We start from the raw sequence: 23,421 nt of genomic DNA on the forward strand, positions 1-23,421 counted from the left end.
TGAATAAATCCCCCCAGCACTACTCTGTTGTTCTGTTGTTGTATTTTGTATATGGACCAGAATAAACCACAACGTCTCTGTCAACTTTTTTAATGACAATAAAGTAAAGAAAAAAAATCGCAGCACATCGCGGCAACATTTGAACCAAATCCTGAACCAATACGCGCAGCGAGGCTTCAAACGTCATCGTCGCCGTCACTCACCGAACCAATTACACGCCTCGACACGCGCTTCACTCAACACTTTGTGGGTTTCTCGACACGCGCTTTCGAAGCATCGGCCCAGTACGTTCCAAAAGTAGCGGAAGTTAAGAGAAGCCACTGGGACGAGAAGACAGAGGATCCCTGTGAAAATTGTAAAAAGCTACGCAGAGTAGGGGCCGTTAGGGGTTTTACCAACAATAAACGGCCGTATGACACTTTGCAGAAGGTAAATACGTTTATAAAGTTGTTATAAAGTGAGGCGTAACCGCGAACCACACGGTCCAGTATTTCAGTGGGTTGCTAGCCTGTGTTCATGTGCCATTATAATGTTACCCTGTCAGCTAACGTTAGCTTAAAGCTCAAACAAACATAAAAAGATACGTAAGAAAGCTTTTGGAACGAGCATTAGACTGAGAAAAGTATCATGTGTACTTGTTAGCCAGAGAGGACCAGGAAAGACTCCCAAGTGTCAACGGCTGCCCGCTGTCCAGCTTCCTGAGAGGAACAACTGACTCAGCAAAAAGTGCCGTGCTACTGCAGGTGGATACAGTACGACACCATCACTTTTCATAAACAGACTATATTGATAATAGCATGGCTGTTTCTTTTTGATTTTTAAAAACACTGATAACTGCTAATGACAAAAGTCTGTTGGTATAGTTTTAGACCAAGGAGTGAGAAGAGGTTTATAAAGGGACAACAGGCAGCCAACTGAGAGCCAGGTCCAATACTAGTATCAACTGCAGTACAAAAGACTTTAAGTCCATTTTAAGAGTCAGGTGACTACTTTGTAAACTTTATATTTTACTGCAGTATTAAGTATGGCTCCTTTAGTGTCAATGGAATGTCCTAATGGAAAATTCCTACTAATTAGGTACATTTTACTGAACCTTACTGTGGCTTTTTTGTTAATTCTTCTCACCAAGGATCCAGCTGATTACTGGAAATTTGGAGGAGGATATTTTTTCTTTGTTTGCTACGTTGCACTGTTACGTCTACTACAGATTCTTTGATCTTTTGTGAAGTAAGGCTTATAAATGAATACCTTGTATATAAGGTATGACCACATGCAATATCACACATGTACAGTATAATGAGCCCCCAGGTGTTGGCGTTGGGAATATTGTGGAAAACAATGTAAAAGAAAGTCAGGAGACAAATATGGCAGCATTGTGGTTCCACAGGAAAATATAACTGATTTTGTTATAGCAAACGTAAAAGAAACCAGTGACGATAACTCCTAGTTTCCATAAACCTCTGTACATATGAAATTCTTTTAAAAGCAGTTTTCTCTGATTACATTCATGTTTTCCTACCTGGACTATTACAGGGGAAACACTGTAAATCTGAATACATTAAATTGTCCCCTCTAAAATCATTGAAATGGCAAAGATATTTGGGTGTAATATCAAATGGATATGAAAAGAAATTTTAGATGGTTCTCACCTAGATACATTTAACAAAATGGAGGATAGCACCTTTTTATTAACAAGTGAATCAAATTTTACATGCGTAAACGTATTGGAACACTGAATAAAACGTCCATTTGCAAATCAAATATCTCTATGTGCAGGCCATCTTTCAATCTTAAACCCAAAAGTCTTTATTTTTCAGCAAATACAAACTAATTGGCTTTGCTGTCCTAAAAAGTTTAAGTTATGAGAATGTGAACAAGCTTTTCTACTGTTACCATTGTATATTTATACTAATTGTTTTTTATTTAAGGCTTTTACTCAAATTGTACAAAAATCTTATATTCTAATATTGTTTCAAGTTAAAAACATGTTTTTTAACATTATGTATTTATTTAAGTCTGACGTGATTTTAATCTGTTTCATACAGTATTTTAGGAGACTTAATAAATAAAATTGTTATTTTACAAACTTAAGCATTTGTTAACACTTAATTGAAGTGTTTGATCGTAATCATCTAGGAAAAACCTGTAAAATAAGTGTTTTACCACTGGACTATTAGTGTTTTCATTTTATTGAAGGTGTTTGATTGTAACAATTTTGGAAGAATCTGTAAATTAACTGTTTAAGTAAATTTATGGGTTTTGCCAGTTTTTTTAATGTGATTTTTTGTTTGTTTGTTTTTATAGTACATTGAGACGTTAAATGGCGCAGAAAGGAGTTAAGCTGGACCAGGAGACCTTTTCTTGTTCGATCTGTCTGGATCTACTGAAATATCCAGTAACTATTCCCTGTGGACACAGTTACTGTCTGAACTGTATTAAAACCCACTGGGATAAAAACTGTGAGAAGAAACTCCACAGCTGTCCTCAGTGTAGACAGACCTTCACACCGAGACCTGTCCTGGTGAAAAACACCATGTTAGCAGTTTTAGTGGAGGAGCTGAAGAAGACTGGACTCCAAGCTGCTCCTGCTGATCACTGCTATGCTGGAGCTGAAGATGTGTCCTGTGATTTTTGTACTGGGAGAAAACTGAAAGCTGTTAAGTCTTGTCTGGTCTGTTTGGCCTCTTACTGTGATAAACACCTGAGGCCTCATTATGATGTAGCTCCATTAAAGAAACACAAGCTGGTGGAGCCCTCCAAGAACCTCCAGGAGAACATCTGCTCTCGTCACGATGAGGTGATGAAGATGTTCTGTCGTACTGATCAGCAGTTTATCTGTTATCTCTGCTCTGTGGATGAACATAAAGGCCACGACACAGTCTCAGCTGCAGCAGAAAGGACTGAGAGGCAGAGAGAGCTCGAGGGGAGTCGACAAAAAATCCAGCAGAGAATCCAGGACAGAGAGAAAGATGTGAAGGTGCTTCAACAGGAGGTGGAGGCTCTCAATTGCTCTGCTGAGGAAACAGTGGAGGACAGTGAGAAGATCTTCACTGAGCTGATCCGTCTCATTGAGAAAAGAAGCTCTGAGGTGAAGCAGCAGATCAGATCCCAGCAGGAAACTGAAGTGAGTCGAGTCAAAGAGCTTCAGGAGAAGCTGGAGCAGGAGATCACTGAGCTGAAGAGGAAAGATGCTGAGCTGGAGCAGCTCTCACACACAGAGGATCACAACCAGTTTCTACAAAAGTATTGTTCACCTACACATCTCGTGAAATATTCATCTTTCTGCACAAGCAAACCAATTTTTTTGCAGTACTTTGATACGTTACAGGAGGCTATTTCACAGGTCACTAAAAAACTACAGGACATACAGGATATGGGATGGACAAACATGTCACTGACAGTGACTGACATGGGTGTGTTACTATTACAGGAGCCAAAGACCAGAGATGAGTTTCTGACATATTCTCGTCAAATCATTTTGGATCCAAATACAGTGAACAAGCGTCTGTTATTGTCTGAAGAGAACAGAGAAGTAACAGTCGTGAATTATGAGCAAAGTTATCCTTATCACCCAGACAGATGCACTGACAAGTATCAGGTCTTGAGTAGAGAGGGTCTGATTGGACGTTGTTACTGGGAGGTGGAAAAAGGGAAAGCAGGAGTTCTAGTAGCAGTGACGTACAAAGACAGTGACACTGTAAATGAAAAATTTGGAGACAATGACACATCCTGGGCTTTAGGTATTTACAGCTCACGTTATGAATTTAGACACAAGAATGTCACAACTCCAGTCTCAGGTCCTCGGTCCTCCACAATAGGAGTGTACCTGGATCACAGTGCAGGTATTCTGTCCTTCTACAGTGTCTCTGAAACCATGACTCTCCTCCACAGAGTCCAGACCACATTCACTCAGCCTCTTCATGCTGGTTTTTGTCTTTACTGTTCTGATGGAGACACTGTTGAGTTCTGTAAGACCAACTAGACTGAAATAAACTAAATAAAACTGATTTTCTGGACATTTTCTATTTCATACTTTATTGTTTTGTTGCATTCATTTTAATTTAGTGCACTGCTCAGACGTTAGTTTGGCATAAAGATTTTAATGTCATCACTGTGTGAATTTGAAAAATAGATCTGCAATTACTTTAACACTGATTTATTTGATAAACTAAGTAGGTTATCACTGTTTTTTGTTTATCTGGACGATCAACAAAAAATCTGGTACTTGAGACTTAGAAAACTGATTTGTTTGACATAGCTGAGATTCTGGGTTAAACAGACTAATTCCACTGATGAAGTGGATCTGCTCCTGGATTTGATGATTTAATGATTTGTTTCACAACTTCTATATTTGTATTATTTACATTTACATTTACATTTAGTCATTTAGCAGACGCTTTTATCAAAAGCGACTTACAAGTGAGGTACAAGGCAGCAAAAATCTAAGTCAAGGAGAAAACATCAAAGCAAAGTCCTATCAGAAAAGTGTTCACAGTTCACGAGATACAAGTGCAAGAGAGCAGAAAGTTTTTTTTTTTTTTAAGATTTAAGTGCATAGGAAGATGCGGAAGAGTTCAGTTTTCAGCAGTTTTTTGAATATTGGGAGAGAATCAGCTGAGCGTGCAGCGTTTGGTAGCTCGTTCCACCATCGTGGGATCATTGCGCTGAACAGTTTTGCTTGGTGTCTTCTATGTGGTGCCGGGACCACCAGACGTCGTTCCTTGGCAGACCGCAGCGGGCGAGAAGGATTGTAGACTTGAATGAGTGAGTTGAGGTAAGCGGGAGCTGTCGAGTTAACAACCCTGTAAGCAAGAGATAGAGCTTTGAACCTGATGCGAGCAGCAACAGGAAGCCAGTGTAGAGATCTAAAAAGTGGTGTGACATGGGTCTTTTTTGGCTGATTAAAAATTAGGCGAGCTGCCGCATTTTGGATCATCTGCAAGGGTTTGATTGTGGATATCGGTAACCCCATCAACAAAGCGTTGCAGTAATCAAGACAAGATGTGACCAGCGCCTGTACAATAAGTTGGGTTGTATATTCCGTGATGTAGGGTCTGATCTTCCTGATGTTGTAAAGAGCAAATCTGCAAGCCCTAGAGACTGAGGAGATGTGGTCCCTAAAGCTCAGTTGGTCGTCGATGATGACCCCCAGATTTTTGGCCGAATTAGTGGGGACAATCACTGTAGATCCAATGTTGATGCTGATGTTGTGTTGCATCAAAGGTCTGGCTGGGAAGACAAGGACTTCGGTCTTAGAGAGGTTGAGTTGAAGGTGTCTCTCACTCATCCAGGCTGAGATGTCTGAGAGACAGGCAGAAATGCGCGATGAGACAGTGGAGTCGTCCGGTGGAAAGGACAGGAAGAGCTGTGTGTCATCAGCGTAGCAGTGATAGGAAAGACCATGTGAGTGAATGATGGCACCTAGGGATGAAGTATAGATAGAAAAGAGGAGAGGACCAAGAACTGAGCCCTGCGGCACACCGGTAGAGAGGCTATGAGAGTGAGAAAGATGCCCTCGCCAGGATACCTTGAAGCTTCGTCCTGATAGGTAAGAACAAAGCCAGTCTAGAGCTGATCCAGAGATGCACAAGTCAGAGAGTGTGGACAAGAGTATCTGATGGTTCACAGTGTCAAAGGCTGATGATAGATCAAGTAGAATTAAGACAGATGATTGACCTGTGGCTTTTGCAGCTCGAAGATATTCCACAACAGTCAGGAGTGCTGTTTCTGTGGAATGACCCCTCTTGAAGCCAGACTGGTTGACATCGAGGAGGTTATTCTTGGAAAGGAAGTCTGAGAGTTGGTTGAAGACTGCTCGTTCCATAGTCTTGGCCAGAAAAGGAAGGAGGGAGACAGGTCTGTAGTTCTCCACTACAGAGGGATCAAGAGAAGGCTTCTTGAGCAGTGGGGTAATCAAGGCCTGCTTGAAAGAGGTTGGAAAAGTCCCTGTTTTGAGAGATGTGTTGATGACTTGTGTAATAGCTGGCATTAGTGCAGGTGCAACTGCTTGAAGAAGAGTGGAAGGGATTGGATCCAGAGTTCAGGTGGTCGGATGATTAGAGAGGAGGAGGGTGGATACGTCAACCTCAGTCAGAATTGCAAATGATGAGAGCAATGCAGTGTTGGAAGAGGTTAGATGGATGTCATCATCTGGAGGAGAGAACTGTGAGCTGATGGCTGCCACCTTTTTGGTAAAAAAGTTGGCAAAGTTGTCAGCAGTGAGAGAGGTAGATGGCGGTGGTGAAGGTGGGTAGATGAGTGATTTAAAAGTGGAGAACAGCTTTCTGGTGTCTGAGGTGTTGCTGAGCTTCTCCTGGTAGTAATTGATCTTTGCCCTGGTGACACTGTGAGAAAAAGGTCCAAGGAGATTCTGATACTCAGCAAGGGCAGATGGAGTCTTGGATTTGCGCCACTTCCTCTCAGCACTCCTGAGCGTGCTGCGTTGTTCACGGATCCCGTCAGTGAGCCACGGATTAGAAGGTGAGAGACGGGCGGGTCTCGAAGACATAGGACAGAGACAATCCAGACATGATGAAAGTGTATTGCAAGACTGTCTGTGGCTGCATCTGCATCGCAGATGGAGAGGTCCTGTGTTGGGGGCAGAGTTGCGGAGACCAGCGAGGAGAATCGATCCGGGTTGAGAGACCTGAGGTTGCGCCGGAATGTTACAAGTGTGGGGGAAGATTGCGAAGGTCTCGGGATAAGGACTGTGAGTTGAATGATGAAATGATCCGATACATGCAGAGGAGTGACCAAGATGTTGTCTGTGGTGCAGTTCCAGGTGAGGATCAGGTCGAGGTTGTTGCCAGCTTTGTGGGTCGGAGGAGTGGAGACCAGACTCAGGTCAAAAGTGTTTACAAGAGCAAACACATCAGCCGCCTGTGGTTTCTCTGGGTGAATGTTCAGGTCTCCCATGACGATGAGAGGAGTGCCATCTTGAGGGAAGTGGTTATGTTTATGGTCTATGAAAACAGGAGCATATTTGATGGAGTTCAGAGTGATGCTGTCATGTTGGTTTTTCTTTGAAGACTTTACTAACTGCAGCCTCACTAAAACAATTTTAATGAAACAGTGTTTAGTTGGGTGAACTGTGACAGAAATCATTCGAGAAGCAACAGCTGGATTTATAGAGAATGTGAAGTCACCTTGTTCCATGTTAACACAGCTGTTCTTTGTAACTGATCAGCTACTGAGTAATCAAAACGCCCAGATTTGTCTCGCTGTGGACATAAATCCCAGTAGGGAGTAGACCATAGTTTATCATTGTATGCTGTTTTTTGTTAAGTCTACTGACTCACCATCCACTACGGCAGATGTTTGTAATTCTGGTTCTCATGGACCCCTGTCCTGCTGGGTTTCTAACCATCTCTGTCCTGCTAACTGTTGATTACCTGGATCCGGTGTTCAGTCAATCAGAAGATAACAGCTCACATTTTGTTCTCTAACTCCACCTTGAACCTGATCCAGGTAATCAGGTCCGTAGTGCAAGGACAGTTGGATAACCAAGAGGGGCAGGGGTCCCTGTTTGGAACTGAGGACCCCTGTATTACAGGACTTGATGTGGGAGTCAACCACCTGTGCTGATCTTATTATGTTTTTCCATATATACATTATGTGTAACCACTTATCTGCATTAGGGTTGTGGGGGGCTGCAGCCACTCCCAGCTCTTGAGAGTTGAGGTCCACCCTGGACAGGTCTCCAGTCTATCTCAGGGCCAACATGGACAGACAACTACTCACATTCACACCTGTGGGCAATTTAGAGTCAACAATTAACCTAACGTACTTGTCTTTGGACTGTGGGAGGAAACGCACACAAACATGAGGAGAACATGCAAACTCCGCACAAAAAGGCCACAGCCGACTGGGGGATTCAAACCAGGAACCTTCTATGAAACAGCAGCGTTAACCACTCCACCACAAACATGAGCAAATATAAAGTCGGAACTCACTAGTTCGTACACTGAGATATTTCCTCAGACATGCAGTGATCAGACAGAGGTAAAATAAACAGCTGGTCACCAACAGCAGCAGGAGGCAGAAGCTCATTTCCACAATGTCATGATAGTTTATATATGGACATTTTCTATTTTAGCAATGAAGAAAACAACTTTTTTTTTTTTTTACTGATTCCACATTTCCATTCAGGTTTTACTCCACACTGATAGACATTTGTTAGCTTTGCAAATCGAAACCAGACATGGAATTACAGAGAGAAACGGCAGCAATCACACTAACACAGGTTGTATGATGTTAGTTTAATAAATGTACTGGTGTGACGCCAATGAAACTGCAAAGTCTGATGTCTTGTGGTTTGTAGAAGAAATTAAACTATGCAGAAAAACATGAGGTAAGTATTCAAATTTACTGCAGAGCAAATCAACTTGAGATGCGACAAGTAACCTTATATTAAAACTAAGCTTTTACTCATAATTACATTCTAAAGGTTTTTAAAATGCATCATCAAATATGAAACTGACTTTTCATTTACTATGTTTGAATGACTCTAATTAACAATACATTTAATCAGTCAGTATTTTAGGAGAATAAAACAACTGATTATAGAGTATTGACTAAACCAGCAGCGATGTCCAAACCCATCAAGTATTTGAGTATTGAAGTTCTTACAGCATTGGACCAAAGAAGGAACAATACGAAAATAAGTCAATATCTGTACACAGAACGACAAAGAAGAGTCAAAGCCAGTAAAACCTTGAACATGTGTTTCTAAATAGTCTATAGAGTGAAGGCTCTACGCATACACACACACACACGATCAATTCACTGACTGCAGTCAACTCAGTACAGTAAACCATGGGGTTGTACCAAAACCCCTCCCCCACAGGCACAAACACAAAGTAAGACACTCAGACACTGACACACCACACATTGGACTGAAAGATATAACTACTTTTTCCTGCTCTCAAACACAGTGAGCTCCACTCTGTCCATTTATTTCCTCGCAGTCCCTCCCTCACATTAACAGTTTATGATGGGTGTAGCCAACATGTTGTAAAATTTAAGAGCTGACAGGCTCCAATCATTGTAGACACACATGTTAAGATCAGAGTTCAAAGTACTTTTATTACTAAGAAAGTGAAACTGACACAGTCATTATCACTGAAGGTGAAATGGCGCAGAAAGGAGTTCAGCTGGACCGACAAACTATTTCTTGTTCGATCTGTCTGGATCTACTGAAGGATCCAGTAACTATTCCCTGTGGGCACAGTTACTGTCTGAACTGTATTAAAACCCACTGGGATGAAGAAGATGGTAAGAAACTCCACAGCTGTCCTCAGTGTAGACAGACCTTCACACCGAGACCTGTCCTAGTAAAAAGCACCATGTTAGCAGTTTTAGTGGAGGAGCTGAAGAAGACTGGACTCCAAATTGCTCCTGCTGATCACTGCTATGCTGGACCTGAAGATGTGTCCTGTGAATATTGTACTGGGAGAAAACTGAAAGCTGTTAAGTCCTGTCTGGTTTTTTTGGCCTCTTACTGTGAGAAACACCTGCAGCCTCATTATGATGTAGCTCCATTAAAGAAACACAAGCTGGTGGAGCCCTCCAAGAACCTCCAGGAGAACATCTGCTCTCGTCACGATGAGGTGATGAAGATGTTCTGCCGTACTGATCAGCAGTGTATCTGTTATCTCTGCTCTGTGGAGGAACATAAAGGCCACAACACAGTCTCAGCTGCAGCAGAAAGGACTGAGAGGCAGAGAGAACTCGAGGGGAGTCGACAACAAATCCAGCAGAGAATCCAGGACAGAGAGAAAGATGTGAAGGTGCTTCAACAGGAGGTGGAGGCTCTCAATCGCTCTGCTGAGAAAACAGTGGAGGACAGTGAGAAGATCTTCACTGTGCTGATCCGTCTCATTGAGAAAAGAAGGTCTGAGGTGAAGCAGCAGATCAGATCCCAGCAGGAAACTGAAGTGAGTCGAGTCAAACAGCTTCAGGAGAAGCTGGAGCAGGAGATCACTGAGCTGAAGAGGAAAGATGCTGAGCTGGAGCAGCTCTCACACACAGAGGATCACAACCAGTTTCTACACAACTACCCCTCACTGTCACAACTCAGTGAATCTACAGATACATCCAGCATCAACATCCGTCCTCTGAGATACTTTGAGGATGTGACAGCAGCTGTGTCAAAGCTCAGAGATCAACTACAGGACATTCTGAGACAGACATGGACAAACATCTCATCATTAGTGACTCAAGTGGATGTTTTACTGCCACAACCAGAACCAAAGACCAGAGCTGGATTCTTAAAATATTCATGTGAACTCACACTGGATCCAAACACAGCAAATATACATCTGTTATTATCTGAGGGAAACAGAAAAGTAACATTCATCAGTCAAAAACATTATCTTATTCTAGTCACAGAGACAGATTCACATTTTTCTGTCAGGTCCTGAGCAGAGAGAGTCTGACTGGACGTTGTTACTGGGAGGTGGAGTGGAGAGGGACAGGAGTTAATGTAGCAGTCACATACAAGAACATCAGCAGAAGTGGGAGTGATGATAAATGTGTATTTGGATTCAATAACAAATCTTGGGCACTAAGATGTTTCCAAAACAGTTTTACATTTTGGTTCAACAATATTCATACTCCAGTCTCAGGTCCTCAGTCCTCCAGAATAGGAGTGTACCTGGATCACAGAGCAGGTATTCTGTCCTTCTACAGTGTCTCTGAAACCATGACTCTACTCCACAGAGTCCAGACCACATTCACTCAGCCTCTCTATGCTGGTTTTTGGCTTTACTGTTCTGATGGAGACACAGTTGAGTTGTGTTAACTTCCATAAAGTCGTCGTCATTCAAAGACAGTTTGTTGAAATGAGAGAGACACCACAGAGATCAGCCAATTAAACATCACAAGTTTTTCATTTAGTATATTTGTTCTTTTAGTTTCTCATTTATTTCCTGTTTCTGTGGAGCCACTGAGGATATCACTGCTCATGATGAGTTTTGTTTAATCCTTGTGTAATGTTCATATTTTGCTTAAACATCCTCTGTTCACAGATCAAACAGACCAAGAGCATTAATGTGGGTTTAAGACGACTCGGCTACAAAAATGTCTATGAAACACAGCAGATGGAAACTTCAGCTCATTGACAAACTATTTAGACACATGTTGTTTAAAACTGACATTTAGATCTGTTTAGTCACATGGATCAAAAGTTGCTGTTGTTGTGTTAAAGGATGAAAGTTCACCTTTTGTTAAAAGCATTTTTATCAAGACTTGTTTTAATGAATAAAGCATCTTCTGCTGTGAACAAACAGTGTGATATCACAGAGATTTCCATTCTTTACTGGTGTTGTTTGAAGCTCCAAATGCTCCGTGAAGTTTTTACACGTCTTCCTGCAGTGAACATCACAGCAGGTTGACAAGCGACTCCCAACACAAGAGGGCGTCTACATCCTGTTAACCACAGATGCAGTGCGGATGGTTGGTATTTTTGAAGCTTGTTGCTCTGGTCTCTTCTTCAATACCCTGAGGAAACTGATGTAGAGTGAAAGGATTGTGGTTTGGTGGATGTGATGGAGCCGCTTCTGAGTTCTGGGAACTAAAGTAGACGAGATATTAAAGAGGGAAGCTGCAGATTTGGTTTCCTCTGTTTCCTCGGTATTTAGGTTTTCCAGTGTTAAAGTGCCGACTCTTTAAAAGTCCAGCTGCTCCGTCCTGTCCTTCTGCGTCATCAGTGTCCTCTGTTGTGTGTTCTGTCCTTTGAGATCAGCCTGTTCTTGTCTCTAAAGCCTCAACAACTGCACAGTCTGTGGTGGAAGAAGTGTTCAGATTCTTTACTCATGATGTAAAAGCAACAACACATTCAGAAACAACTGCTGCATTTTAAATTCTAGTCAAGTAAAACTACAGACGGTTGAGAAGAAAACTAGTATCAAAAGTAAAAGTACTCGTGACGTATTTATGACATCATACAACAACATTGGATTGTTTCATCAGTGTTTAAGCAGCATTTTTCTGGTGAAGCAGGAGCTGATTTGAACTACTTCACATACAGTCATGTATCCAGTGGTTCTCAACCTAAGGGTTGGGCCCCTACAAAGAGACACCACAGACATTTGAGGAGTCCAGAGATGAGTAATGGGAGGGTGAAAAAACAAAGTGGTGCTTCACAGAAAGTCGGCAGCATTTTCTTCTCAAATGTGGTTCAGCAGGAAACAGAACAAAAACCTTCTTCCACCTCCTGATTTAAATGAACTTGTCTCACCTGTCCACCAGATGTCCTCAGACCGGTCTCTCTTGTCCCAGTCACTTGAACCTTGTGGCCCATTCACACACCTGTTCCCATTTTGTCAATGATCCAGTCAGAATGTAAACCTGCCTGTGTTTGTGTCCTTGCTGTCTGAGCTCTGTATGTCCATACATGATGTTAGCTGCAGTACAGATCACTGACTGTTTACATTCTAATCACCTTCTTTCTGCCTGCAACTTGTTGCTTTTCTTTGCTGTCTCACTAGTTTTTCACCTGTGGCAGCCACTCAGCTTTTACACTATTTGAGGAAGTTCCACCTTTGTCACATGTGATCCTTCTTTATTCACAGCAAACAATTAGACAAGTGAACAGAAACTTGAATGAACCATGATGGACTGTATGTTCACAGATTTCTTTTGCATTGAACGTCCACGTTCCTGGTGATCATCTTCCAGGCCTGTTCTACAGTTGCTGCACTTCTTGCTTTTTCAGCTTTGTTTGGTGTCATTTAGGCTGAGAGCAATAAAACACACTGAGACTAAGATCAGGTGACTGGCGTGTCCTGTTAATGTCTCCATATATTCTCCTACACTGTCAAAAATGGAAAGACTGTGTGTAAAAGGCTAAAAAATATGTTGTGAAAATCCTCCAATTAATGAACAGTTTTGTAAAATGTTTTAAATGTTCATTAAAACAACCGGAGAAACTTCAGCCCAAGGAGACTTTTTCTTCTTCGTACCAATTTTGTTTTGAGTACATGTCAGTCATAACAACACAGTATCTCTTCTCTCAATTGGCCATCAACTCAATGAAATCAAATGGTTTATCAGATGGAAGATGTGCTCCCTGTGTACAATATTTCAGCACATATGATACACACCCCTTGGTAAACCATTGTTGCTGTAATAAATCAACATTCCCCCCTTTTGACACATGGTTTAACCTGTGTGTCAAATTTATCAGTGAAATATTAAAATCTTAGTTGATTCACACAGGAAAGATTCACTAACTCATCTGATCCTAACCCTCTCCTCTCTGCTTGCACCTTTTTCACCACGTGTTGCTCAGGTACAAGCATGGAAAAGAACTAAAAGCCTTCCTGTAGGCAGGCAGACACTGAAAATATCACAGTTGATTCAACCTCAAGTTGCTACCAACCATGCACAGAATAACACTTTTGACAAAATAGCCTAAATTTTCCCACCTGTCTTATTCTAATGTAGCTAATGATAATACGGGGGACAGTATTTGGAACGTGGTAGAAACAGTTTTGTTCCTTATTCAGAGGGACAGCACATAAGTTATCAAACCAATTAAACACTTCAGTCAATTTCTCAAACTTCACTGAATCCCATGTTTGTTCATAAGGACCATCAGGGCCATGTGAAACATGTGCTGTACAATGACAGACAGACGGCTGCAGCTTCCATTCATACACATATAACAGAGAATATAATTCATCATGGTGTGTTTGTAAATTTTTGAATTATCGAACACTTGCATTACTTCTGATGAAGTCAGACAGATCCACAACTTAATCATTAGATATTTATTCAATGAAGTTTATGGGGCATAATTCTGACAACATGAGTGCATGTTTAAGAGATCTTGAGAATTAGCACAAGGCAATGACTGAGCTAAATACTCCCTTTGTGGTTTTCCAGAAACATCAACATGTACACTGCTCATTTTGTAACTTTTAATACTGACCTAATTGTTCCACTGCCTACCAAAAAAAAAAAAAAAAAAAAAATCACCTCCTGATCTTTCACTTTCAGAGTGTGTTCAGGAAATTGACTCTCTTCCTCAGCATTTAAACCTCAGGTGGTTTAAATTTACCTTTGATCTTAAACACATTGCTCAATCAAATCCACATTTATTCCAGCATGTTTGAGCTTTATCAAGCAGTTCTCATCGGATTTGTCTGGCAAATTGTCAGTGCAGGTCTGAGTGAGCATTTCTTCATTGCAGTGTGTGTCAGTGTGTGCATCACCTCCCTCCTTTGGTCTGTCATCAGCAACTGTCCCGGGACACCAGCCTTTCCTCCACCCGTCAGTTCGCCACTGGCGATGACTTCTTAGGACAATCTCCGGGTCTATGTCTTCCTCAATGTCCCCTTTGCTCACGTGTGTGGCATCCATCTACAGCTACTGAACGTCAGACACATCCACCTCCTCGTCCTCTCTCTCCATCGTCCACAATATCCTTTTCCTCCACGACCTCTGTCATATGAAGACATCTTCATCCTGTAACAAAGACTGTCTGGGCCACTTCAACCATGTTTTTTTTTTTTTCTCTTCCATCTTTCCGCTCCTGAGGTGAAATGAGGTTGGTGAGGAGAATGCAGAAAGGGAGGAAGATGAGGATAAGGACAGAGATGTGGTGGAGTCAGGTGGTGGTAGTTGTTGTGGGACCAGTTGTCGTTACACTCGTTGTTAATGTTGTCCTTGCGGTGGTGGTTGTGGCGGCACTTACGGGTAGGAGTCCAAGTCCACCGTCCAGTTTCAGTGCCGTGATCTGTAGAGAGAGAGAGGACACACTGGGAGTGTAGTGGTGGTATGTTTTCTTCTGAAGCATCATCTGTTCTGTGTGGTGCAGCTGTCATGAGAGTTTTGTTTCCCCTCAGTCGTCTTCTTTCCCTAAACTATACTTAATTTTTCTTTGTTCACATATTTAACATTATGTAAGTTAAACATCTGTTTGTCTTTTTTTTTTTGACACTCTCTTTAGCCTTCAGTTTCTTTTCTTGATTTAACTTTTTTTTCTCTTCTTTCCCTAATTTTGTTTGCTTATTTTATTAAAGCAACCTCCTCGAGGAAAGCCAAAGACCTCAATCCAGATTTTCAAACTTTTAAGACTTTTGTCACCATACTTGGTTTTCCTAAACTCAACAATCGGACCCTACGGGGTCCAAGGCCACGTCCGTGCACGGCCTTCAATGCAGACGTCTCTGTGAGGGTGAGGGTATTTTTTTAAAGCTCCCAACACACCAGCTTTATTTGTTGGCCCCTTCATCCAACTTGGCTGACCCCCTTATACTCCCCAACTAGCTAGGAGTCATTAGCCCACTCGGGCTATTCATCAATAACTTATCCTCCCCAATTGACTAGGAGTCGTCCGATTATTCAGATTATTTCAACGAAGAATGGCAACTTGAGCTCAACAAAATAATTTAGGAACTTCTTAACAACTCACCCAGTATCTGTGTTGACCAGTATTAATTTTTAGTCCGTGAACCTGCCGGCAGTCACCATAGGAGCTGCTGTGTTCAGTTCTCCTTCTCTACACTGATTCTTTCAGCGGAGGTTAAGACTGGAATTTGTTTTCTTCTCCAGGGTGCATGCAAACCACTGTTCACTCTGGCTCCTCTGGTGACCACTCACAGATCCTGCGGACAACACCAAATTGTCATGGCAAAAATGACCATATCTGGTCTTAGACACCTCAAGTGTAATCAGTAGAGAAGCTTCAACATCCAGGACGTCTTTTAGGGTTTTATTATCTTGCAAGAGAGAAGTACATCAACAGAGTTTCAAGTCTCCATCCTATGCAGTTCTAAACTTCATACATCACACATTAGTTTCTAACCTTCTGTTGCTGGGCAGAACATTCTCCACCCTCAGGCTACTGCTCCCAGCCTTTTTCTCCTTTTCTGGAAACCTTTTCCCTTTTCAGCACTTTGATAAGCACCTGTGAGTATGAAGTGACTCTGGGTCAGTACAGTGTGGGATGGTCTGCTGTTAGACAATAACTGACCTTGGAGCAGTTCTGCAAACACTTCAAGACAAAACATATATATGAGACAAAGTCTGAACAACATACAATCTTTAAAAGATTCTTCAAAAGTACACTGAGTACAGGTTGTTATTATCACTAGGTAAAATGCTAAGGATCAAATGTAATCATCATTTAATAATACTTGATTTCAATCACAACACAGAGCTACAGTCTTCAATGTTTAGCTACTAAATTAAATAAGTTAAAATTTAGGACAAATATAACACGAACAGGATTGAAGAAAAATTGTGCTGTTTGCAACCTGTGGAAAATAGGAGGCCACCAACTGATCCATAAGTATGAGCTGAAAAAACTTAAATATCAAAAGACTCATAACAATGAACTACAGGAAGCTTTTGTGTGAATTGACTTTTAAAATTAACTGATGTGAAAATATCTTTCAGTAACATCTTTGTATTAAAACATGTTATTTTAAAATTGCTCGAACGCTTTAATAACTTGATGAATGAACAGTGCAACTCCTCCTTTTCTGCTCTCACACACACTGAGCTGCATTTTATTTCCTTGTTCCCTCCCCTTTAGATCTATAGTTTGAAGATGGGTGTAACCAGGAAGTGCAGGAATTGAAAGGATCCATTCTCTGCAGAAACACGTTTTTTTAGATCAGAGCTCAAACTCAGTTCTAAGTGAAACTGAAACAGTCATTATCACTGAAGGTGAAATGGCGCAGAAAGGAGTTCAGCTGGACCGAGAAACAATTTCTTGTTCGATCTGTCTGGATCTACTGAAGGATCCAGTGACTATTCACTGTGGACACAGTTACTGTCTGAACTGTATTAAAACCCACTGGGATGAAGAAGATGGTAAGAAACTCCACAGCTGTCCTCAGTGTAGACAGACCTTCACACTGAGACCTGTCCTCGTGAAAAACACCATGTTGGCAGTTTTAGTGGAGGAGCTGAAGAAGACTGGACTCCAAGCTGCTCCTGCTGATCACTGCTATGCTGGACCTGAAGATGTGTCCTGTGATTTCTGTACTGGGAGAAAACTGAAAGCTGTTAAGTCCTGTCTGGTTTGTTTGGCCTCTTACTGTGAGAAACACCTGCAGCCTCATTATGAATCTCCTGCTTTTAAAAAACACAAGCTGGTGGAGCCCTCCAAGAACCTCCAGGAGAACATCTGCTCTCATCACGATGAGGTGATGAAGATGTTCTGCCGTACTGATCAGCAGTGTATCTGTTATCTCTGCTCTGTGGATGAACATAAAGGCCACAACACAGTCTCAGCTGCAGCAGAAAGGACTGAGAGGCAGAGAGAGCTCGAGGGGAGTCGACAACAAATCCAGCAGAGAATCCAGGACAGAGAGAAAGATGTGAAGGTGCTTCAACAGGAGGTGGAGGCTCTCAATCGCTCTGCTGAGAAAACAGTTGAGGACAGTGAGAAGATCTTCACTGAGCTGATCCGTCTCATTGAGAAAAGAAGGTCTGAGGTGAAGCAGCAGATCAGATCCCAGCAGGAAACTGAAGTGAGTCGAGTCGAAGAGCTTCAGGAGAAGCTGGAGCAGGAGATCACTGAGCTGAAGAGGAAAGATGCTGAGCTGGAGCAGCTCTCACACACAGAGGATCACAACCAGTTTCTACACAACTACCCCTCACTGTCACAACTCAGTGAATCTACACATACATCCAGCATCAACATCCGTCCTCTGAGATACTTTGAGGATGTGACAGCAGCTGTGTCAGAGCTCAGAGATCAACTACAGGACATTCTGAGACAGACATGGACAAACATCTCATCATTAGTGAGTCAAGTGGATGTTTTACTGCCACAACCAGAACCAAAGACCAGAGCTGGATTCTTAAAATATTCATGTGAACTCACACTGGACCCAAACACAGCAAATGAAAATCTGTTATTATCTGAGGGAAACAGAAATGTAACAGTGATTAATCAACAACAATCTTATTCTAGTCACAGAGACAGATTCATTGAATTGTATCAGGTCCTGAGCAGAGAGAGTCTGACTGGACATTGTTACTGGGAGGTGGAGTGGAGAGGGACAGGAGTTTATGTAGCAGTCACATACAAGAACATCAGCAGAGCAGGAAGAGGCCGTGAATGTGTATTTGGATACAATGACAAATCTTGGGCACTAAGTTGTTACCAAAACAGTTTTACATTTTGGTTCAACAATATTAAAACTCCAGTCTCAGGTCCTCAGTCCTCCAGTATAGGAGTGTACCTGGATCACAGAGCAGGTATTCTGTCCTTCTACAATGTCTCTGAAACCATGACTCTCCTCCACAGAGTCCAGACCACATTCACTCAGCCTCTACATGCTGGACTTAAACTTTTTGGATGTGGATCCACTGCTGAGTTGTGTAAACTCCCATAAAGTCGTCGTCATTAAAAGACAGTTTGTTGAAATGAGAGAGACACCACAGAGATCAGCCAATCAAACATCACAAGTTTTTCATTTAGTATATTTGTTCTTTTAGTTTCTCATTTATTTCCTGTTTCTGTGGAGCCACTGAGGATATCACTGCTCATGATGAGTTTTGTTTAATCCTTGTGTAATGTTCATATTTTGGTTAAACATCCTCTGTTCACAGGTCAAAAAGACCAAGAGCATTGATGTGGGTTTAAGACGACTCGGCTACAAAAATGTCTATGAAACACTGAGCAGATGGAAACTTCAGCTCATTGACAAACTATTTAGACACATGTGGTTTAAAACTGACATTTAGATCTGTTTAGTCACATGGATCAAAAGTTGCTGTTGTTGTGTTAAAAGATGAAAGTTCACCTTTTATTAAAAGCATTTTTATCAGGACTTGATTTAATGAATAAAGCATCTTCTGCTGTGAACAAACAGTGTGATATCACAGAGATTTCCATTCTTTACTGGTGTTGTTTGAAGCTTCAAATGCTCCGTGAGGTTTTTACACGTCTTCCTGCAGTGAACATCACAGCAGCTTAACAAGCGACTCCCAACACAAGAGGGCGTCTACATCCTGTTAACCACAGATGCAGTGCGGATGGTTGGTATTTTTGAAGCTTGTTCCTCTGATTTGAGGATGGAGGAACATGTGTACTAGCTGAAATATTACGTTGATGAAAAAAAAACCCAAAATCTTTATTTTACTGTTTTTGACATTTCAAAAGATACAGGCCTGCAGAGAGAAATTCTGACCAAGGAAAGTGACCCTTTAACGTGTCTCCAGGAGGAGTGAGATGGGAGGTATCAAAGAATCTGACACTCAATCTTTTTCAACATGAACAAAGACTGTTATATGTAAACTCACATCAACACTGACTTCACATGAGTAAATTATCAACACTCTTCCCCAATCAGACACTAAAGAACTCCCGATCCGATCTAATTCAGGTTGAAGCCAGGAGTTGCTGACATCAGTGATAAACTTTTTTTCTACACAACCTACAACAGAGTCCTAAAACCACAAACCTTCACCAACTGAAGAGTCTCTTTATTTTGGGTCCAAAATCTGCATATGAACTAATATCACATGTTTCCATAGTTTATTTCATGATGTTTGATCCAAGTCTGGTTAAGATCCAATGGGAATTCTTAACAGTATTAATTTGTTGCAAAAATCCATATATGATGGAACCACAGTGTCACCAAACAGCAAAGATGTTCATTAAATCCGTGTAGCACATACTGACTAACCTGACATTTTTTCATAGCTTAGAATCTGTAATGTTTTATATCACATGACCTAATGCATAATATGTTTACTTTCTAATATTTTACTGGTAATCTCTTTGACTACTAACTACTGTTTATCATTACTTACTTTGCAGAATAATAACATACACTGCAAAAAATCTTACTCAGACAAAACTTTTTTTAATATGCTGTAATATGTTCCGAGCGTTTTTTTTTTTTAGGTGTTGGGGGAACTTGTGAATATTTTGAGGTGGGTGAACTCTCTAAAATGGATTAGACTATAAGTAAAAAATTGTCACTTAGATTAAACTAAAAAAAGTGCTTTATTTTCTAAGCTGCTCTTCAGAGTTGGTTCTATTCTAAAAAACCAATAAACAAGGTCACACCTCCACACTCGGTGTGTGTGTGTGTGTGTGTGTTTGTGTGCGCGTGTTTCTAAGATAGATACAGTGACCTGATTAGATGTACCTGATGCAATGTGTACAATACAGAGCAGTGACATTATTATTTTGTGCTGTTAAGCGAAGTCCATGCAGACATGAAAATAAATGACATTAACGTGATGTTTTTCTTTGAATTTGATATCAGACTACGTAAGGCCGATGATACGTTTTTTGATAAGCAATTTTTTTTAAAATAACACATTTATACATTGTCTTTCATAAATGATACAACCTTGATTGGTTGGAATATTCTGTCGTATATGACATCGGCATCAGCAACAGACCGTATGAAGAGGAACATCCCAGAGGGCTTTAATTAAGGCCCCCACTGAGTGTGTGTGCAATAAATACATCTTATTGTTACTCACCTTGTTTTACTGGATTTTAACGTAAAAGTTTCAAACCAAAAATGTTTGTGTGTGTGGAAAACCACTGTCATCCACATCCCATCGTGCCCGAAAGTTTTTCTAGTGGAAACACTGAGTCAACGCCAGTGTTTAACTACATCTCCCAGGCTCGAGTGAACCGTTCCAGATGTTTTAAACTCTTGACACTGAGGATGTGCATCAGGTCGACTCGCCACCATGTCAACATGATGATTCTGCTCGTTCAGTTTTTGATGGTCCCCGTGAATAGTACTCGTTGGGGTTCCCTATAAAACTCAATATAAAATAAAATAAGATATTTAAAGTATATAAATATATAATTTTTAAAAAGTTAGGTGAACCAAACGCTCATAGACTATATCGCGCCGAGCAATAAACCTTTAGAAATTGCACGGAATTAATACAATATTACAAACACACCAAGTAGTATTAATTTGAAATGAGGATTAGTTAAGTGCATGTAAACGCAAAGAATGACTCCGAGCTGTTCTCATCTCCCCTAATATCCACCTAGCAAGCCTACTCAGGCCAGGTGAGAAACAAGGCCTACTCTGGAGATTGGAAATGGGTCGCACAGCCAATTTTCCCTCAGACTGAAGAGGCCAAGTGTTCCAGCCAAGAAGAAAGAAGTCCAGTTTGCAGGACTCCGATAACCAAACCTGGATGTCTGAGAACCTTCGCAGACATTTTACAGCATTGAGCTTAGCTAACGAAGCTATTAGCACTATTTTTCCAGAAGGTCTGTGTACGCTGAGGACAGCTGTGGGTTTGCTTCTGATTCTCCATATCCCAGAAACCTTCACTACATTATACAGTAGCTGTGGCCACAGGAAATAGACACTGGCTCCTTCAGTGATCTAAGCCTAAACATGTGTTTAACAACTTTATCTGAGGTTTCTTTTCAATTTTGCTTCATGGGCGTTCCATGAAAAGACAAATACATAGTCACAAAAGAAAAAAAACTAACTTAACGGAGACATGAAATGCATTGCCATCATTGTGTGAATGGAGATTGGAAAGTTTACGGTTTTTACCCTTTTAGTTTGATTTAGAAAATAAACATAGTACACCACACATTCACAGTTATAAAAAATAAGCAAAGAATAAATCAGAATTCCAAATTGGCTTTATAGGATAAACATGGAACGTAACGTAGATGACTGCAGGAAAACTCCATAAAATCAGTCTGTTTGTTCCATCTTCCATTAGGAAAGTGTCACGGCTGTGGGTCTGATCTGTGTTGTCCTGTTGATCTCCACTATTTCTCCTGCCCACTCAGATTTTTCCCTCTGTCCCTCTGTCCCTGATCTGCCCTATTAGTCTCATCTCACTTCACCTGTTGCTCCCATTTATAGGTTCTGTTTACCTGCATCTTTCAGCCAGAGCGTCTTCCTGCTTCCTCAGACTCAAGTTGTCTGTTTTCCCGTGAGTTCTGATTTTTTTTTTTCCCTCCGAGTTTCTGTTTTACGCGTGTTCATTAGTTTTTTCATTTGGCCACTGGACCAGAGTTTCCTGGGAACCTTCTGCTCTGCATGCCTGTTCCTCTCACGCTAAGTGACTTTAAGCCAAAAATTGTCTCTGTGGACTTGTAATAATTACTAGACTATGTATTAGAAATGTTTTTTTGCACAAGACCAAAGACTGTAGTGTATTGTTATTCATCTTCTGACTCTTTTAGTTGTTACTTTCTGTGTAGTTGTTACTTTGTATTCGCCTTTGTTGTAAAATAATATCTCTGTGCTCAAACCAATACTTACCTTATGTCTTTTCCCTCAGATCTCTACGCCATCACCTGCTCCTCAGGTCACCTCTGCACCACTCACCTCTCCGCCTCTTTATCTTTACATTTACTATTTAATAAACCATATACTGCCTTCCAGCACCTGTGATCCATGTCCACTTCTATTCTGAAGGACTGAGGACCTGAGACTGAAATGTTAATATACATTTCGTATATATTTAATTTAATATTTGAATATATTACCTTCCAATGATAATGACAAACACATGTTTCTGCAGCTGTTACACTTCCCCACATATTGGTTCCACCCATCCTCCAACTGTAGATGTGATGGCGTGGGAACAAGGAAATAAATGAACAGTGTGTACTTTCATGTATTTGAGAGCAGGAGGAGGGTTTTATTGATGGAAATACAGCAATTTGTACTTTATTTAAGTTTTTTTTAGAATTAAAAGATTCATTCGTTTTTAGATTGCATCTCATTCTTACATGACAATGATTATATGATGTTTGTATTAGCAGGCACAGCCACTGCACCAAATAAAGTAAGCCTTTAATTAGAAGATTGTAGTACACGTGACAAACTGTCTTTGATATTATTTTTAATTTAGCTTCTGCTTTGAGCCTGTTGTATATTCCTATGAAAGTTCTGAAATTGTGATCTCTAATCTTAGGAAAGTATTGTGATTCATATTTCACCCATCACGCAGCTTTGGGATGAATAATATGAATATAGTTAGTTCTTCTGCCCAAGGAACTAATGATATGACGTTTTTTTTTTCTTGGCTTCACACCAGGAAATGTTTTGATTGTCAATTAATAAATAAAACCTTTGGACACACGGTGAGGAACCAAAACCTGATCCATGTAATTAACAGCTGCGTTTGCTTGTGGTTGAGTCACAAAGACTCAGAAGTGAGTTGACATGTAAAATTTTTTTCCACCTTTAAGAACAGCAGCTGTTTTTTTTCCCCTTTTTTGTCTTAAATCATAAATTCCCAATAACTTACAGCAGTTTCACACCACTAACCATTTATTAGACATTACACATTTTCCTATTAATTTTACATTCTCATCTTAAAAACAAGTTTACAACCATGATACACAATTTACTCTAACTCTGCACTACTTCCATGGTTTGCAGGATGAAGACGCCACGTTATTTGGCTGGTTAAGTATTGGTAAAAAAAAAAAATTCA

At 40.8% G+C, this 23,421-nt stretch overlaps 2 protein-coding genes and 1 pseudogene across 5 annotated transcripts; all 3 read left to right on the plus strand.

The window, feature by feature from the left end:
• The first annotated feature begins 183 nt into the window (after window positions 1-183).
• On the plus strand, window positions 184-4,012 carry LOC137098596 (tripartite motif-containing protein 16-like). Of its 4 annotated transcripts, none has more exons than XM_067475001.1 (3): window positions 184-429; window positions 643-752; window positions 2,305-4,012. In XM_067475001.1, exon 3 carries the CDS (start codon window positions 2,321-2,323, stop codon window positions 3,980-3,982), a length of 1,662 nt encoding a protein of 553 aa, XP_067331102.1. In that variant the 5' UTR covers window positions 184-429; window positions 643-752; window positions 2,305-2,320; the 3' UTR covers window positions 3,983-4,012. The 4 variants fall into 4 exon arrangements, with proteins under 4 accessions (XP_067331102.1, XP_067331099.1, XP_067331100.1 ...); XM_067474998.1 differs by having other exon boundaries at window positions 186-429; window positions 643-743; XM_067474999.1 differs by having other exon boundaries at window positions 186-429; window positions 647-743.
• A 4,987-nt stretch (window positions 4,013-8,999) lies between these two features.
• Window positions 9,000-12,748, plus strand: LOC137098594 (tripartite motif-containing protein 16-like; annotated as a pseudogene).
• A 3,911-nt stretch (window positions 12,749-16,659) lies between these two features.
• On the plus strand, window positions 16,660-18,831 carry LOC137098599 (tripartite motif-containing protein 16-like). The gene has a single exon (XM_067475005.1). It carries the CDS (start codon window positions 16,683-16,685, stop codon window positions 18,354-18,356), a length of 1,674 nt encoding a protein of 557 aa, XP_067331106.1. The 5' UTR covers window positions 16,660-16,682; the 3' UTR covers window positions 18,357-18,831.
• The last annotated feature ends 4,590 nt before the right edge of the window (window positions 18,832-23,421 follow it).

Source organism: Channa argus, chromosome 14, assembly GCF_033026475.1.
Source record: "Channa argus isolate prfri chromosome 14, Channa argus male v1.0, whole genome shotgun sequence".
Classification (NCBI taxonomy): domain Eukaryota; kingdom Metazoa; phylum Chordata; class Actinopteri; order Anabantiformes; family Channidae; genus Channa; species Channa argus.

Coding starts and splice junctions, on each gene's coding strand:
- LOC137098599 (XM_067475005.1), top strand. CDS start 16,683: ATGGCGCAGAAAGGAGTTCAGCTGGACCGAGAAACAATTTCTTGTTCG.
- LOC137098596 (XM_067475001.1), top strand. CDS start 2,321: ATGGCGCAGAAAGGAGTTAAGCTGGACCAGGAGACCTTTTCTTGTTCG.